The sequence below is a fragment of the Oryza glaberrima genome, chromosome 11 (genome assembly GCF_000147395.1).
Source record: "Oryza glaberrima chromosome 11, OglaRS2, whole genome shotgun sequence".
NCBI classification, from domain to species: domain Eukaryota; kingdom Viridiplantae; phylum Streptophyta; class Magnoliopsida; order Poales; family Poaceae; genus Oryza; species Oryza glaberrima.
In genome coordinates, this window is record NC_068336.1 from 5,281,161 (window position 1) to 5,299,853 (window position 18,693).

General features: G+C 42.1%; 2 protein-coding genes across 3 annotated transcripts; one reads left to right on the plus strand and one right to left on the minus strand.

The window, feature by feature from the left end:
• Positions 1-1,059: 1,059 nt before the first annotated feature.
• LOC127754710 (extra-large guanine nucleotide-binding protein 3-like) lies at positions 1,060-6,731 on the plus strand. Its single transcript, XM_052280281.1, has 9 exons — positions 1,060-2,302; positions 2,390-2,527; positions 3,186-3,290; positions 3,388-3,570; positions 3,953-4,130; positions 4,209-4,453; positions 4,918-5,090; positions 5,170-5,367; positions 5,705-6,731. Exons 1-9 carry the CDS (start codon positions 1,346-1,348, stop codon positions 6,096-6,098), a joined length of 2,571 nt encoding a protein of 856 aa, XP_052136241.1. The 5' UTR covers positions 1,060-1,345; the 3' UTR covers positions 6,099-6,731.
• Positions 6,732-16,745: 10,014 nt separating this feature from the next.
• Positions 16,746-18,278, minus strand: LOC127754953 (uncharacterized). 2 transcript variants are annotated; one of them, XM_052280559.1, is made up of 2 exons: positions 17,375-18,278; positions 17,094-17,279 (listed from the first exon to the last, which is right to left on the minus strand). In XM_052280559.1, the coding sequence occupies exons 1-2, from the start codon at positions 18,201-18,203 to the stop codon at positions 17,224-17,226; spliced, it is 885 nt and encodes a 294-aa protein (XP_052136519.1). In that variant the 5' UTR covers positions 18,204-18,278; the 3' UTR covers positions 17,094-17,223. The 2 variants fall into 2 exon arrangements, with proteins under 2 accessions (XP_052136518.1, XP_052136519.1); XM_052280558.1 differs by having other exon boundaries at positions 16,746-18,278.
• Between the last annotated feature and the right edge of the window lie 415 nt (positions 18,279-18,693).

The following is an 18,693-nucleotide window of genomic DNA, read 5'->3' on the forward strand; positions in this document are numbered from 1 at the left end:
CAACTATTCTAGAGATGTTTTAGATACATGTTAAATTATGTGACAAAATATGAATAAAATATTACATGTTTATTTATTGCTAATTTCTTGATTTATAATAATCTATTTGTTATTTAAAAATGCCCAAATTATGTTGTTATCAAGTTGTGTGCTAGTGCAACCACCTATGCCTAGCCTATCGTTCCCTCTTCTTGATCCCATCTCATGACATCATTTGCTCTAATCGGTATCATGACGAAAAACTTTACCTCCACGCGTCAGCATTGGTGTACCCCTCTAACTACACCCTTCTCTGCCTTTCTCCCTTTACTCTCCTTTTCATTCTCCTCTATGTTGTCATCACCATCCTTTTTATCAACTTTAGTGAGTTTTATCTTGCCTTGCCTTAGATGGCTTACGTAATCGGATCCGCCACGCCATCCCGTGCTCCTAACCATATTGTCTCTCTCGTCCTTGTCACCGACCATACTCATCATCTATCGCCCCCACTCATTTTACTAGATTTTTTGTTCTCATTGTAATCCTTCTAACTCACCGCTTATCTACTCTCTCACGCTGTCATCTAAACTGAAAATCTAATCTAACCATTTTTACTCACCGTACCTGAAAAGACACCCCTATCATAAACTCATAATAAAGTTATCGTCGCAGTTACACCATTAAGGGTATGTTTAGTTCCAAAGTTTTTTTTCCAAACTTTCAACTTTCCATCACATCAAACCTTTCATACATACACAACTTTTCAATCATATCGTCTCCAATTTCAACCAAATTCCAAACTTTGGGCCAATCTAAACACAGCCTAAAAACAAATTTAACAATATAGTCAACTCCAACTTCTAGCTCCCCGTTGTTATATCATCTTATTATACTCGCTCTAATAGCGAGCCCTCCCTTCGTCTCATGGCCTCATATCTCCCTTTTATATACAACAACAGCTTTGATCAATCAATCCATCAACTCAGGTTAATTTGGTTAGTACTAGGAACAAACAAACAAAAAAAAAGGTGAAATTTTTACTGCTGTTTTGGTAAAGTGGGTTTTGGTAGGCAACTAGGCATACTGCTAACTGCTCTCCTCTCCTGCTACCTCCACGTTCTCCTCTCCTCTTCTCCCTTCTTCCCTTCTTCCTCCTCCTCCTCCAGATCCACCCTCCACCGCCCTCATTTCGCAGCCGCGGGTTTGGATTACCGTGAAATGAGCTTTCTTCTCCTCTCTGGAAAGGTCAGTTTGGTGGTGGAAAGATTGGATTTTGATTCCCCCGATTCGCTTCCCCTCCGGAAAGATTCAACCTTGTCAGCTCTCCATCCCTCAACGAGGCAGTACTAGGAGCTATCAATCAGCTATGGCGGAGGCGGTGGATGGGGGCAGCTGGGAGGACATGCTGAGGAGGATCCTCCCGCCGGGGGCCCCCATCCCGGAGGCGCCGCCGAATCTCGATTACTCCATAGCCCTAGAGTACGACGGCCCACCGGTGGCCTATGACCTACCTAGGGTGGACCCCGTCGAGATCCCCACGGCGGAGACGGTGTCCGGCCCGCAGAGGCTTGGGAACGGAGGAGGGTTGCCGGTTGTGGAGCCCATCCCGCTCCCAGTGTCCCGGATTGCCCGGTGCGCCGAGCCCGTGTCGGCGCAGGTCGGCGGCGGCAGCTCGGATTCGGTCAATTCGGTACTGCAGAATGAGGAGTTTGACGATGATGATGATGATTCCCGCTCGTTGTCACATGATTCAGCGCAGAGCTCGCCGGGGCCGCAGGATAGGAGCCACCGGACGCAGGAGGGGAGGAGAGGCGCCACGGTGACGTTCGGGTTCACGCCGGACAGCAAGTGTGGGAGCAAGGAGTTCGAGGAGATGTCCGAGCAGTACGTGGCGGTGACCAAGAAGGAGAAGAGGAGGAGGGCGTGCTATCGGTGTGGGAAGAGGAAATGGGAGAGCAAGGAAGCGTGCATCGTGTGCGATGCGAGGTACTGCGGCTACTGTGTGCTGAGGATGATGGGGTCGATGCCGGAAGGGCGCAAGTGCGTCACTTGCATTGGCCAGCCAATTGATGAGTCCAAGCGGTCAAAGCTAGGGAAGAACTCAAGGACACTCTCAAGGTTACTTAGCCCCTTGGAAGTAAGGCAAATATTGAAAGCCGAGAAGGAGTGCCAAGCAAACCAGCTTCGGCCGGAGCAACTTATTGTGAATGGTTGTCCACTGGGGCCAGATGAGCTGACAGACCTGCTTAGTTGCTCCCGGCCACCTCAGAAGCTGAAGCCTGGAAAGTATTGGTATGACAAGGAGTCAGGTTTATGGGGAAAGGTAAATTCATTATGAGCATACGGACACAATTTTCTTGTTATAAGTTTAACAGGATTTTGTGCTGATAAAACTGTTTTGTTCTGATAGGAAGGAGAAAAACCGGAAAGAATTATTAGTTCTAACCTCAGCTTTACTGGGAAGCTTCAGGCTAACGCCAGTAACGGAAATACCCAAGTTTATATAAATGGAAGGGAAATAACAAAGATTGAGCTGAAAATTCTAAAGGTACCAATGATTTCCATCTCTGTTTCTTTAGAACTGCTTCTCGCTATTAGCCGATCATGCTTTATTCTTCCAAGCTGCTTGTAGATAGTCCTTTTGGTGAAAAGCATGAATGATAAAATTAGTGCCTCCCAATTGCTTAGTACCTTTGACACGGTTATTTGTATAGGTCATGAACCACTACACTTAGAAGGGGTATTTTATATAATTTGAAATATTCAAAATAAAAATACCCAACCATTAACTGTAACATAACTTGCCAATTAATTATACTATAAATATGCAAAAAATGGTCACTTTTGGTATAACCATAACCTTCGTTTTTGAGAAAAGTCTCACCTTTCATGCTTACTATTATTTGTAAGTTTCACTAAATGTAATCCTTTTCACAGCTTAGACAAATTAGGAAGTTTCACTAAATGCAGTGGGTTTGTCATTCCAGATAGCATGCTATTATTTGTTAGATAATGGAAAAGGATTACACATCAGGCTATTTAGTTCATCGACCAGAAGTTCCTGTTAGCAAGGGCTACTAAATGGCACTAGTGGTGAATGCTTTCTTTTAGCTAAACTGGGCCCTTGAATCAATGGCCAAGATTTAAAGATTTCTTTTACCACAAAATAAGCAATGCTTGTCACATCATTGGAATTGTGCTTGTAGGTTGCAAATGTTCAATGCCCTCGTGATACTCATTTTTGGGTTTATGATGATGGTCGCTATGAGGAAGAAGGACAGAACAACATCAAAGGAAAAATCTGGGAGTCGGTATGTATCTCGGTTAAAAAATAAATTAGAGTCCGTTGCCATTTCCTCAAACTTAAAAGCTAAATTTGCTTGTTGCTAATGATCATTTTATTCCCAGGCTTTGACACGTTTTGCATGCGCATTATTTTCACTTCCGGTGCCTCCTGGGAACTCTAATGAAACGAGAGATGAAGTTCACTATTCTGCAAGAACTGTTCCTGATTATTTGGACCAGAAAAGAATCCAAAAGCTGCTGCTTCTTGGACCAGATGGTGCTGGTACAAGCACAATTTTTAAACAGGTCTCTTATGATTTTCATTGCTATTTGATTGGTCTCTATCTCTCTGTAATTCACTGTAACTGGATCTGTATGAGATTACTTTGTTATGTAGTAATACTTTTGAGCGATGTAGAAATCAATTAATTGTGGCGACCTATGTTTGTGTGCTTCAGATACTTCCCACAGAGCAGAGATGGCATGAGTTGTTTTTATGTTGTAGCCAGTAGCCACCGGACTTGTGTTCTTAGCATAAAACTTGGAAGTTTTTATTGATTGCTGACACATCATTATCCACTCTCAGTAGTAGTTTTGTTGTATCTACCTGGTAGTAGTGCCTGCAATTTGTCTAAGATACTAATTCTTGTATGGTCATGCTGATGATGTTTTGGGTATCATGTACCAGGCTAAGTACTTGTACGGGACAAGATTCACCCAAGAAGAACTTGAAAACATCAAACTGATTATCCAAAGCAATATGTTCAAGTACCTTGGAATTTTGCTTGAGGGTCGTGAACGCTTTGAGGAAGAAGCTTTATCTAGATCAAATTGCACAATTTCAGAGGATGAAGAAACCCAACAAGGTAAAATGGTCAATTCATTTGCTCCGGTGTTTGTTTCTGCAGCAATTCTGTATTGCTGAACTGGTTTCTGGGCTGCAGATGAAAATAAAGCAAATGGTTCAAATTCCTGTATATACTCGATAAATCCAAGGCTGAAGAAATTCTCAGATTGGCTTTTGGATATCATAGCGATGGGTGATCTAGATGCTTTCTTCCCTGCCGCAACGCGAGAATACGCTCCATTTGTTGATGAGATGTGGAAGGATCCTGCCATACAAGCAACATATAAAAGAAAGGACGAATTGCATTTCCTTCCTGATGTTGCTGAGTACTTCTTGAGCAGGGTACGATCTTTGATTTTTTTTATTAATATAATCCACTGTTGCTAGAGATGGTGCTCTTCATTATTCACATTGAAGTATATTTGTTTGATTACCACTATTTGTTACAAAAAAGATTACTAGTCCAGAACATATGCTTGTCTTCTTTATTTATTTACAATGGTAACAGCTTGGCTCATCCAGAAAACTGTATCTATTCTTTCTGGTGATGCCATCTTTGAATATTTCAAGGATTGCTTATCTCCTTGCTTTGTTGTTTTTTGAAGCTAGGAAGGAAATCCCTTCCCCAGTTTCAAATATTACTGAAACCAAAATTATGTTCCCCCCATTATCTTGCAGTATTACGTGTTATTCTTCATTGTTGCTGTTTTGATGTTGGCAAAACTACTTTTTGTCATGTGCAGTTAACTTTATTTTTATTTCAAGCTGTTCAACTGACTTCTCCTATACATGGAATACCTTTGCAGGCCATTGAGGTATCGAGCAATGAGTATGAACCTTCAGAGAAAGATGTGATCTTTGCTGAAGGTGTAACACAAGGGAATGGGTTGGCTTTCATTGAATTCGCCCTTGATGATCGCAGTCCCATGTCTGAGCCTTACATTGAGAACCCTGAAGCACATTCCCAGCCTCTTACCAAGTAATCTCTTAACTTCATGCCATGTGCAAATCGATCTCAGCCATGTGCACTTAATGTTCTTATATGTTTTGCTCCTCAGATATCAGTTGATTAGAGTAAGTGCCAAGGGCATGAATGATGGCTGCAAGTGGGTGGAAATGTTTGAGGATGTCCGCATGGTGATATTCTCTGTAGCCCTCAGTGACTATGACCAAGTGGGACCTCCTGTATATGGCAGCAGTCGGCCTCTCTTGAACAAGATGATGCAAAGCAAAGAGTTATTTGAGGCTACGATTCGGTAAGCTGCTATTTTTCATTGAAAACTAAGAACTTTTAGGGTACATTTCTCTATAGTACAGTTTGTCTTTTCTCCACTCCTGCATCTGGCAATTCTTAACCTCACAAATACTGGATGAAGTAATAATTCCAGTATCATAATCAAGTTTTTCTAGAACTAGTACAACAATTAAGTTTATTTCAACTCCATGATTTCGGATATAGTAACTGAGTCAAGAACGATGTGGCAATAATGTTGTGGGTAATGCAATAATTAAATGGGAAACTGTTCTCGAATGGATTCTGTTGAACTAGTCAGCTAGTTTTTAATTAAATATTCCCTGCTGTTTGACAATCAGGCAACCATGCTTCTGCGATACTCCTTTCGTCCTGGTACTCAACAAGTATGACCTCTTTGAGGAGAAGATCAACCGCGCACCTCTAACGACCTGCGAGTGGTTCAACGACTTCTCCCCGGTGCGGACACACCACAACAACCAGTCGCTCGCCCAGCAGGCGTACTACTACGTAGCGGTGAAGTTCAAGGACCTGTACTACGAGCACACGGGCCGGAAGCTCTTCGTGTGGCAGGCGCGTGCCCGTGACCGCCAGACGGTCGACGAGGCGTTCAAGTACGTGAGGGAGATCCTCCGGTGGGAGGATGAGAAAGAGGAGAACTTGTATGGCGGCGGGGAAGACTCGTTCTACAGCACCACGGAAATGAGCTCCTCTCCTTTCATCCGAGCAGAATGAATTCGACATTGGCTGCTGAAATCGAATTCTTTGCAACCCGGCGAAAGAGTGCCCGGTTCCTTCCGCCGAATTGGTACAGAAAACATTGGATATGGTTGTATATTGATTTTACAGGTTATCCTGATCGAAATTGTTGCTGTTCATCACCTGAAGAGAATAGGATCTGTTGGTCCTGTTGTTGCGCTAGCCTGTACTAATTTTTTCGAAACAAATGTACAAAGAAAGAAAGAAAAAGTTGTGTGATATGTTTGTGATTTGTACCAGTAAAAAGCAAAAGTGTGGATGATAGTGGCCATATTGTTTGGTGAACTAACCTTAGCTACACTAGCTGTAAAATCATGTAGCAGTTCAGCTGTTCTGTCGGGTTGAGAGAAATAAATTGACATCCACATTCAAGACTAGTTGTCATCTGCAACTTCGGAAGCAGTTGTGAATTCAGCCTTCAGTGCAAATAGGAAAATGATGCAAGTAATAAAATAATTGTTTACAAACTCTTTATTACTTGCAGTAACGTAGCACAGTTGGATTGCATGTTGGTTTTTCTGTAACTACCAATTGATTACATTAAACGTTTCAAGATTTTTGTTGTAAGAGCTTTTATTAGATTTTTCCATCACCATGACAATGGGCTTGGCTCTGTTCGGCAGTGGAGACTGTGAGTTTGCTTGTTTCGTTTTCTGTGCGTACGCTTCCTGAATACTAAACGGTGTATCTTTTGCAAAAAAATTCTATAGGAAAGTTGTTTTAAAATATCATATGAATCCATTTTTGAAATTTAAAATAGTTAATACTGAAATAATCATGTGCAAATGGTCCATCTCGTTTTATGTATCTTCTCAATTTCCTCAATTCCCCTTCTCTCAAACTCAGCCGACTCGCTTATAGACAATGGTAGATGCTACGACCTCTGTATCTAAATATTTGATATTGTTTACTTTATTTTTAAGTTGTTGGTCAAAGATAGAGTTAGCCTCAGGAACAATGAATAATTTGAAATGGAGAGCGCACATCAGTAGTAGATCAGATAATGTTTGTCATTGTAAGCAGATCAAATGGGTCTCTCTCTCTGATATATCACATCAAATGGAATTTGGTATATTAATCACAGCTGGTTTTCAACTTGAGTTCTTTTTGTTTTTGTCATTTTTTACCACCTGCTAACCTGTATATATACGTGCAAACACATATATGTCATATGTGCAGTAATTTTGAGGAAGAAATCACACAAAAAATCTGTGTTTTGTGGGACAAAAGAAAGTTGGTTGATGGAGCTCGATCGGATATCCTCAGCGTCGATCGGGAGAATCGTTATTTCTACAGTGATTTTGTATTAACACACAGTGTTTCAATGCACTGAAAACTCTCCGATTTATATTATAAGTTGTTTTACTTTTTTTAGTCAAAATTTTTTAGGTTTGACTAAGTTTATAGAAAAAAATTAGCAGTATCTACGACACCAAATTAGTTTCATAAAATTTAACACTAAATATATTTGGATACAATGTCAGTAATAACATGATCCGGTGGCGCCGTGGCGGCTTCCTAGCTCTCCAATGGATGAAGGCAAACAACAACTTTTAGATCTGAGCCTCTGCACACGGGTTCGGATGTACAACGTCGCGGCTCCTCTCCGGCTCATCAACAACGATGCCCCCGGCTTGGATGACGGAAGTGGAGGTGGTCCGGAGGCGGCGAGGTGGAGGACGGCGACAGCCTGAGTGCCGACGGCCAGTCCTCGGTAGGGAGAAGGTGGATCAGGCAGAGGTGGTCCTGTAGGCAGCGGTGGCCTAGGGTGGCGGCGGCTTTGGAGTCTAGGCGAAAATGACCTCGGTGGCGGCCTGAGCACCGTGGCTTGGGAGTCCGAGTGAAAATGACCTCCTCGACAGCAGCCTGAGCGCCGGTGCAAGGTTCTCGGCGAGGAGGATCAGGCGGAGGTGGATCCCATTGGTGGCGGCGGCTCTAGGGCGATGGAGGACTGGGAGTGCGGGCGGAAGAGGATATCCTCGACGGCGGTGGCGGAGGAGGACTGAGTTTTTTTGCAAGAAATGTGGACCCTAGCAGTGGCGGTGGCCCTAGGGGTGACAACGAACTTGGAGTTTGGGAGGTGGAAGAGTATCCCAACGATGACGTTGGTCCTATAGGCAGTGGAGGCCTAGGAATCCGGCGAAACGGAAGTGGATCCCAGCGGCTCATGTCTGGTCGGCTAGTTCTGACTAGACGACGACAGATGAAGGTGGGATAACCAGCGGCGCGTGACGTCAGCTCGCCTAAAGTAGATGAAGATGGCACTAGCGGAGGTTCACAACGACGACGGATTAGGGGCAGCACGACGGTGACTAGACAACTTCCACTTTCCGAATCTAGTCGTTTCAGGAGAGAATGTCGGGAAGCAGGGGTGTACCGAGGTCGTAGGTTTTTATTTTTTTGGTTAAGTGTTCTCCTCATTATTGAGGTGTGAGTCTAAGTGCTCTTATATTTTTTTTTGTTGTGTATGTCCATGGATATAGAGACCGGATTAATAAAAATCCATTATCTAAAATAATTAAAGTCAACAATCAGGATGCGGAAGACCTCAATGTTCCAAACGATCCGCGGTGCACAACATCGGTTATGTGCATCCAGCAACATGAAGAAACTACACATTCCAGGAGCCCAGCTTTTCCAAATGCATCCCCAAGGAGGCAAGGACCAAAATAAGTTGCCCCTTGAAAGAGAGCATCATAAGCCGACTTGGCAGTGTACTGCCCTAAACTAGAAAGACACCAAGGAAGGAGTGCACATCTGGTATTCCTGGATGCAAGAATGTCGTGGAGAAAGCGTCCCATAAAGCAAGGAAATCGACATGGCACAAGGACACCAACGGAAAGAGCACCCTGAAGGTAAGAAATCCATGCATCATCAGAATATCAAATGAGGCATCAAGAATCGTGCGCTTATTATATACTATATAATGGAGCAACTTGAGCAGACACGCAACATCCTGGCCGTCCATACACTAGATTCAACGACTCAAATCCATCAAGTGATTCATCCATGGTGTGATTCGCGCCGCGCTCGATCGCCCGCTTCAGCGTCATACATTGAGGTTTCCCACGTGCAGTGCCAATTTCTGTTCTTATGGAACGGATTAGTGAATTGGAGTTTGCTTTCAGATACATAAGCTCTTCCATATTAGTTCCAAGTAATATGTATGTGTCACTCCTTTCCAGACTACAGTTTTCCGTTATACTAAGTAGTGCCAATTGTATACTAAAACACATTTTCTGAAAATGGTTGTTCAGAGAGAATTTTTCTGTTTTCATTTCAGCTGTACAGTCAACTTTGTGTTGCACATCATCCAGTAGTTTCAGTACTCTGTTTCTTTTTTAGCATCACTGGAGAATATATGCATTTGTGTATTTCACATTGACTTCGGTTACATGCTCCATCAACATCTCGCTATGCAAGTGTTGTACCTAAGAAGAAAGCACACTTACATATCCCCACATATGCTATTTTCTGTTATAGAAAGTGTGTTAAGTTTTTAAATTTTTGTCTTGAAATAGTAGCTTCCCCTGGAAACTTTATTGAATCAGTGCCTCTCCTGTCTCGAAGGACCAGGACTGCAAATAACTAAGATATTATAATCCCACCGTTTTTATCATGCTAATCATTTATATGTTGCAATGATCCAGACCACCTGGTCCCACCTCTACAATGGGTGACGATGCCATAAAAAAAAGGAAAATGGGCAAGTGTACGGCTTCAAGTGTTGAAGAAAAGGAAAACATGGTTCAATTGAGCTGCCATAACATCCATCGTATGAATTCTGCATCTGAAGGAAAAACACAGATGGCGAGGACAACTTCAATTGGTAAACCCTAGTGGCGGATCCAGAAAATCGATTCGTTGATGTCATAATGTGTCTATCGGTGTCATAGTGTGCTAATTATGCTTAGATCATGGTGTTATAACATCTAGATAATCAGTTTTGCTATAGGTTTTATCGAAAGTCGTCGATGTCGCCTGACACCGACCCCAATACTGTAGATCCGCCCCTGGTAAACCCCCATATTGTTTTTTTCTTTTTCGTGTGCACACTAGCACTGTGCTTAACTGGATATCTGGTGGTGCAGGAAATGAGTTTGTGCAATCCATAATGACACCCAAGCGTCTCAGAGTAACAGGCAACACCGAATTGTCTAATAAACAGAATTGTTTATCCACCACAAGTACCATGTCAACCCCAACGCAAGGTCTGTTGTATAAACGTAATTTGTGCCCTGTCACTACATCCTATCAATTTTTACAAATAATTTCTGTAATCAGTTTCTACAGTTCAACTATATATAAATTGGTGTTCATGCTAATTTTGTACATTGATCATTCCTTCCATAGGACCTCTTGCTGATATTAGTAATCTAAGAGCTGCCGACTTAAAAAAAAAACGTGCTAGGGAGAAATATGCTTCTTTATCTATTGGACAGAAGGCAGATATTGTGAGGAAGAACCGTGAGAACAGGCAACGAAGGAGCGAGCAATCTAAAAATATTAAATTGACATCTTCACCTACTGTAATTGGTAACACGGCTAAATTGTGTCTTAAGATTTATTTTGACATGCCCATTACTTAAAAGAGTATTTTGTGCCCGCAGCAAATGGCGCATTGGAATCTGGAATCACGCCTAGGCGTCTCCCGTTTACGGACGTTGGCAGTGTACCCTGCGTTATATCCAAAATGGCTACCTTACCTCCCAAAACATATAGTTTGATTGGCAATCTGAAATTAAATGTGCAAGTGTTCACCGCTTTTGTAGCCATGTGTATATATAATACTGGGTTTATCATGTTTTAGGTCTACCAGATTATGTTGTTCAAAATGCAACGTTACCAACTTTGTCCACTCCACCTGCAACCACTCTAGGTATACCCAGTGAAACTAGAGCTTTAAATTTAGCATAACTCCATTTTAACCGAATCCCATTTTATTCATGTATCTACAGCTCTGCATTATGATATTAATTCCCTTAGTGCTGCTGAGATTAAAAGAAAACGTGCTAGGGAGAGGTATGCATCATATGAGTCCAGGAAGAAAGGAAGAAAGGAATAAGAAGGCCCGTGAGTCCAGGAAACGGAAGAAGGAATCATCTCAAAATGCAGGTAACCTCTCATACATATTTTTATTACTAATTGACCATGTCCTGATTACCAATTTTATAGGTGGACCATGTACGAAAAAAATGATTACACCCACAAGACTCCTTGTTTACAGAAAACGACCATGTGCCATGCACTGACCACAACAACAGTGTCATGACTACCTTAGGTCAGTCCACGGATGGTGTTTGGAGGGGATTTCAGGCAGGTGTTGCCTGTGGTGAGGCGTGGCACTAGAGCACAAATTACTGATGTTAACACTGCAAAGGTCTTATCTTTGGGAGGATATAAGAAAAATACGCCTCACCAGGAACATGAGAGCTCAGTCTGACCTATGGTTCTCAGAGTTCTTCCTAAGAGTTGGAAATGGAACTGAAGAAACAATCAATGATGATTTTAGACGTCTCCCACATGACATTGTTATTCCCTACGTGGACGCTACAGCATCACTTAAAAGTTTGATCGACGGTGTTTTCCCTTCACTAGAGTCAAATGCAACATCATCTTCCTATATGAGCACGTGTGCCATCCTTGCGACAAAAAAAATGAGTATGTCGATGAGCTCAATGAAAAGTTGATTGACCGTTTCCCAGGGAAGGAAATGATATATTATAGCTTTTATTCAGTTGAGGATGATTTAAGCAACAACTACCCCAATGAGTTTCTTATTTCTCTCACGCCAAATGGGCTCCCTCCACACATTCTAAAGTTGAAGGTAAATTGTCCGGTGATTTTGTTGCGGAATCTTGACCCTCATAATGGCTTGTGCAATGGGACAAGGCTGGTGATTAGAGATTTCCAGAATAATGCGATTGACACGGAGATTGTTGGTGGTCAACATGCTGGGATGAGAGTGTTCATACCTAGGATCCCATTATGCCCCTCGGAAGATCTCTCTCTTCCTTTTAAGTTTAAAAGGAAGCAATTCCCAATTCGACTCATCTTTGCAATGACAATTAACAAGGCACAAGGACAGACGATCCCATATGTGGGAGTTTACCTTCTTGAGCCTGTATTCTCGCATGAGCAATTGTATGTTGCATTATCGAGGGGGGTATCAAGGGAGACGACAATAATCCTAGCCAAGCCAAGGAAGGAAATCGATCCCACTGGAAAAGGCAAAAAAAACATTGTATACAGGGAGGTTTTAGTGTAATGCTTACCGGTAAGCTTTCAAGTCATTATTTTTATATTAACTATTTTCTCTTTGCTAAGATGGGTGCTTTTCTTTATACAGGTCAGAGGTGCATGCATGGATCTGCCTTGGGATGTTGCAGGATGTGGCCTTTCATGATGAAGCTTGGTAGCTCAACCAAGTAAAGTTGATGCAGGGGTAGTAAGGTTGTGCAAACCTGGGCTCAACTTTGCACAGGGGAGAACACAATGGCAGAGGCTCTGTTAATGATGTTTGATAAATATTTGTAGGGTTTATTTCGATTTAATTTTACATGTAACTACCGCAACAGGACAAACTGATTAAAAGAGTGCCTCAGTTGTCTGAAACTATAGTAGTAAGCCAATAGTTCAGATTTTTCAGCTATATGTGTTATGCGTTTGTGGCGATTCTGAATTTATGGTCAATTTGCTTCTGGGTTGCGCTGTCCATTCAAGAGATTGAATATAATGGATAGATTGACACTGATCAAATATGTTATTTCCTCTCTTCCAATTTATTACATGGCAATCACTCTCCTTCCTAAGAAATTAACTGTTAAACTCAAGGCAATTATTACGATTTTTTGGTGGATAGGTGTACAAAGGAGACCCCTCTGTCTAAAGTCTTGGGAGATCCATTCTTAAATGAAGGCTATCCTCAAAGACTGTGATTTGGCAATTGGGGGACGGGAAGGTTTCAATTTGGAGCCAAGCTTGGTGTAATTTAGGGCAAGTACTATAATAGATGCGATTGCTACCTCCAAATTTATTTATGGTATTCACCAATAAATTAAGATGCAAGATATACAATAGGTCACCTCTTACACAAATATCAATGTCTTTAGTACTCTCACATCTTTCTTGGAATTTGTGTGGAGGCTACCTTTTGATTTAGGGGTGGTTTATCATCTCTCTCCATACTTCTCTCCTCCACCTCATCACCCAATCCTATGTGTCATTTTTAGAGGCAGCACATGAAGCATTATAGCACTTGCCCTTAGATAATGATATTCATGACTACAATCTTGATAGTATTCCCACCAATATGCCTGAGGTAGTTGCAGACCTCTGGAGTCAGGACAAAACTTGGAACTTGCAAAAACTTAATAACCTGATTTTTAATGATCATGCTGTTCATAAAATCACGGGGTGTGTTTGCAAGAGCAAGTTCCTAACACTCCCCTCTCGTTTTTCGCGTGCACGCTTTTCAAACTGCTAAACGGTGCGTTTTTTACAAAAAGTTTCTATACAAAAGTTGTTTAAAAAAATCATATTGATCCATTTTTGAAAAAAAAAGCTAATACTTAATTAATCACGTGCTAATGAACCGCTCCATTTTCCGTGCATGGGCGATGGGTTCCCAACACCCACCTCCAAACACACCTCAGGTTCAAATCAATCAACAGGATGTTGAAGAAAAACTTTGTTGGAAACATACAAATAATGGTCTTTGCAGTTCCAAAAGTAGTCACAAGGAAATAAGGAAAAGGAAAACACAACACAGCCATCAGGTCAGTGCTCAAACTCTTTCAATTCTCAAGCATGTCTGGAAAGACAAATTAATTCCTCCAAACGTGAAACCTTTTGCCTGGAGACTTCTCAGAGGTGCTTTGCCCTCTGCTCAAAGGTTAAATTGCAGAATTCAAGACATTTCCTCTGCTTGCTGTAGGTGTGGCATTCCTGAATCTGATTTCCACCTGTTTTTTTCTTGCCCTTTCAGCAAGCTCACCTGTTATATTTCAGAGGCTAATATTTCCACTGATATTTTTCCTCATGAAGCCAAGTCCAATGTTAATGCAGCCCCTGTCTATATATGTTTGTCAAAATATATCGCATTTGGCTTATCCTACCAGAAAATGTCATGCTAATGACATTAGAGACAATTTCAATTCCAGGAACTTTGTAATCCGGCATGTTCTATGCTTCTAAATAAAGTGTTTAAGGTTTAAAAAGAAAACATATATAATGGATAGATTAAATCACTTTCCTTCACCTGATTTGCTTATGCCATGGCCAACTGAAAGCACTGCTATTTTTCACCTGATTTGTACTGAGGTCACAGCAAAATAGCAGGCAGCAGGCTTGTTTTGATGGTAACATTTTGCTTCTAGGAATTATCATGTATACATGAAGTATTTATATCTAATTATATGTCTTTGCCTACTGTTATTAAGCTTCTGCTGATGCAGTTTCTGAGGAGGTTACTCTGGCATCCTTCATGAATTCTCCCTGTTGAATTGTCTGTACAATATACATATGTATTCCACTTTTACTACCGTGTATTCCCACAATTTGTAGCAACCTTACGAAAATAAAGTGCCAAAAAAAAAAAATCAATCGAAGGGCTGATCTTTACCATTTAAGTATGGATGCAGATTTTATAAAAGCTAAATCATATATAAATATCAATGGCCAGTTCGCCAGGCCAGCAAGACATACATGCACAGCAAACTAAAGCTTTTTTATAAAGCACCTTCACTAATCTCTCTCAATGCACAACCAAAATGAAATCTACTCCCTTATAGCTGGAATAAACAAAGCATCAATATCTTGTTCATGACTTAGTGTTATTCCATTCGATATATGCATTTCCTAAAGGTTTTTCATACAGTAACATCACTAATATTTCTCAATGTACGGTCTTTTATACTGTAACATCACTGATCTTTCTCAATACACAACCAACATAAAATCTACTCCCTTACAGCTGGAATAAACAAAGCACCAATATTTTGTTCATGACTTAGTGTCACTCCATTCGATATATGCCGACGTGCCTTGCACGTGCACACTAACTAGTGTATTGATAAAGCAGGACAAAAATACAAGTCTATAGTCCTAGAAGACTATAGTCAGAAAAGGAAAAAACAACCACACCACGCGCCTACAACAACATCCGCTGTTGGCAACTCTTGGCATTTAAGCACCTCAAGGTAGTTCTACTAAGATTTTATGAAGACTTCAATGATTCTGGGTACTTATGATGTACTCCCTTCATTCCAGATTAAGTTAATCTAGTCACATCCTGTACTAGATTAACTTATCCTAGGACAGAGGTAGTATCTCTGACAAAAAAATGGCATTCCCCAAGTAGGTCAACAAGATGTTCTTCATAACTCTCACATCTCTCCAGCGAGCATGATTGTCCCTCTACAATCTAGCAATCTAAAACTTCACAGGTTCAGTTGACAGTGCTACACCCTGGAAACTTCATGTTAGCCTAATTACAAGATTCATCATGGTTCTGCCCACAGTGATTGTTGGAATGGTCAGAACTAACATGAGCTCATAGTATAATACTAACCCGAAAAAAAATCAACCACAAGATTGAAATGGAGGGCTGAATTCTATAGTATTCGTCCAAACAAATTGATAATACGTTTCCCTTGCTTCTTTTCATGTTTAAGGAAAGAGCAGAAATGACAAGGGATAATAGTAAGTAATGGAACATTCAAAAGAACAGAGATACAGCCTGCATGTACTTCTTTCTGCAAAGGAATGGTGGTGTTCCCAGAAGAAAGCAAAAGAGGATTTTAGGGATGACTATTAAGCCATTCTTACTTCCAGGGAACAAAAATAGATAATAATAAAAAACAATTATGCTATACTGTTATTTTCTTGAAACACAAAAATTTCAGGAGTCAACTATAACTTACTCAGTTCGTTTGGAACTTTCGTGGAGTAAGCTCCTGGGTTCTTGGAGGAAAATGAACATACAAAACTTCTATAACCTTTAGTGTCATACTCCCTCCTTCTCAAATTGATCGGAATACAATTAATGTAGCAAGGGAGAATATGTGCATAGTGTCTTGATTGATGAGATTTAAATTATCTTTGATCTTGGTGCATAAATTGATGATCAATTTGGGATGGAGGGAGTAGCATTTAGGACAGAATTATTGCTTGATAGATTTTTTCGTAAGGGTGATATTACAAGACTAGACAGGTTAGTCAAGGCTATCTTCCTGCTATGTTCCTTGATTTACTTAATACATGTCAAAAGGGAATAAATAAGAGATCCCCAGGTTGCTGTTATGGGAACATTATCACTCTTAGTTCCTAGCCTCTGAAAATCTCTAGCGGCTCAACATCAGTACGTTACAAGGAATATAGATTTAGTTTATGTTTAGCTATTGACATTACACAATGATTTGGCAAACAACAGGTCCACATCATAGTTTGTAGGTAAGTTTCATTTCCTGTATAAATTCATCAAATTGGCCACGCCACAGCATTGTAGATTATCATGATAAAGCAAAGGCAATACCTGATAAACGGAGAAATGACAAATGAGAAAAATACTAATACTGCCTAATCGCTGTTTCTCAATTAATAGAAGAACATGAGATACAGATATCCATAATTGAATCGCATTGTGAGTAATCAGATGGCCGTAAGTTCTACTGATAAAAAGTCCAGATTCAGAATGGAAGTAGTATGGATAAACATTAAATGATGAGCATAAGAAGATACTGCCCTGCACAGCATCAGCAATTAGCCTCAGATAAAGGATGAACCTGGCAGAAACTACATTCAAAGATGAACTCCATCAGACATTTTCCCCGCGCAAGCTGCAGCGTAGGTGTCTGCGAGCGTAGGAGCTGCTTGCTTGTAAGGATCAATGTATCTTGCAATAAATTTTTCCTCAGAGTAAATAAGTGAATTGCTGAAGTCAACGACATCCTTCCCCATAGCACGCAGGATCTTTATGACAGAATGCCGTGGCACCATACGCTTCTCCAGGCTGAAAGTGAGCACCCAAAGCCTTTCCACAATGTCCTCAGGCTCCAATCCAACCTCGGTGATCATGAAGTTTATCTTGTGGCGAAGATTCTCATCGGAAAATCCTAGAACGTTTGGATTCTTGCAGAGTGCGGCGCAGATCTTGTCCTGGGAACAACCAATAGTGCTAGTCAAGAACTCTATCGTGCTACGAATGTTCTCCTCAGAAAATCCTAGAATAGATGGCATCCTGCAGACAATACCACGGATGTTGTCCATCGAGCAACCAAGAATGCTACTCAAGAACCTCATCTTCGCGGCGGCCTTGCCTTCTGTGATGCGAGAAACGTAACTCAGCACGTACTTGAATTGGCGAGAGGAGCGTTGCACCCCGAGCTCGTCGGTGCGCCTCATGCAGGCTTCCATCCGCTTGGGATTCATCGTGAGCACCCTGCTGTGGCTAACAAACATTTTGGCAATATCACAAACAGTTAGCCCGCACTCCTGGAGCAGCGCGATGTTGGGCTTGACCACCTTCTCCAGATCGGAAGTGAGGACGTTGTAGTTGCTTCTCACTATCTTGAGAAGCATCTCGAAGGATCCAAGGAACGGGATCCAGAACTCCAGCCTCGAGGCGATGTCGCACCCGCGGAAGGCCTGCGCGGCATTGGCGCCGCCGGCGAGGAGGAAGCCGGCGATGTCCGCATCCGACAGGCCGACGCGGTCGCGGAGGGAGTGGAGCCGGAGAGCGATGTTGGCGGGCCTAGCGCAGAGCAGCATCGGGTCGGCGGCGACCACGGCGGCGAGGTCGGCGCGGGAGAGGCCGACGCCGGAGAGGAGCGCGAGCTCGGCGTCCGGGTTGGAGGACGACTTGAGGTAGGCGAGCTTCCCGGACGCTTTGAGCGCCTGACCGCCGGTGAGGCCGCAGGTGGCGACGAGGTACTCCTCCACCGAGAAGGGGTTCGCGGTGGCGGCGGTGGAGAGGAGGCGGCGGCTGAGGTCGAGAGAGGAGGAGGAGGAGGCGGAGGTGGGGGGATGGGCGGCGGCGGCGGCGCGGAGAAGCGGGAGGAGGCGGCGGCGGAGTTGGAGCATGGCGCCGCCGCTCGCCGGGGAGATGGTGGTGGGGATTCGCTCGGCACGAGGAAATTAATGGGCCAGCTTGGTGCATCTGAATACCCCTTGCAAATAAAGTCTACAGTATTTTATATCTTAAACTATAAGCTGGTGCAAAATACGGCCCATATGTTGCCATATTTATTTGGTTATGCCTGTTTTTTATGGTCTTTTCAAGAGCGGGTGTTTTTATTTTATTTTATTTTTTGGAAGGAGTGGGATCTGCACACTCTTTCCTCATAAATTTGTACTTCAATTTGAAGATTTTGAGCCCCGCAAAAAAAAAATTGAAGATTTTGAGAGATTGTTGAACGTTGATAAACAGTTACAGTAGTGTTTTAACAATGTGTTCTATATTCTGCCAACCCACAGTTTTGAGGCGAATAATTTTGACATATCATGAACTGAAAAGTGGCTGGTTTTACGTGCAACAATAACTTTACCGTTGGGGCTTTACACAGCGCCATCT

Excerpts from the sequence above, each read along its gene's own strand:
- LOC127754953 (XM_052280558.1), bottom strand. The coding sequence starts at position 18,203 with ATGCTCCAACTCCGCCGCCGCCTCCTCCCGCTTCTCCGCGCCGCCGCC.
- LOC127754710 (XM_052280281.1), top strand. The coding sequence starts at position 1,346 with ATGGCGGAGGCGGTGGATGGGGGCAGCTGGGAGGACATGCTGAGGAGG. Across the intron at positions 2,303-2,389 it reads AGTCAGGTTTATGGGGAAAG|GAAGGAGAAAAACCGGAAAG; the intron begins GTAAATTCATTA and ends TTGTTCTGATAG. Across the intron at positions 2,528-3,185 it reads TTGAGCTGAAAATTCTAAAG|GTTGCAAATGTTCAATGCCC; the intron begins GTACCAATGATT and ends TTGTGCTTGTAG.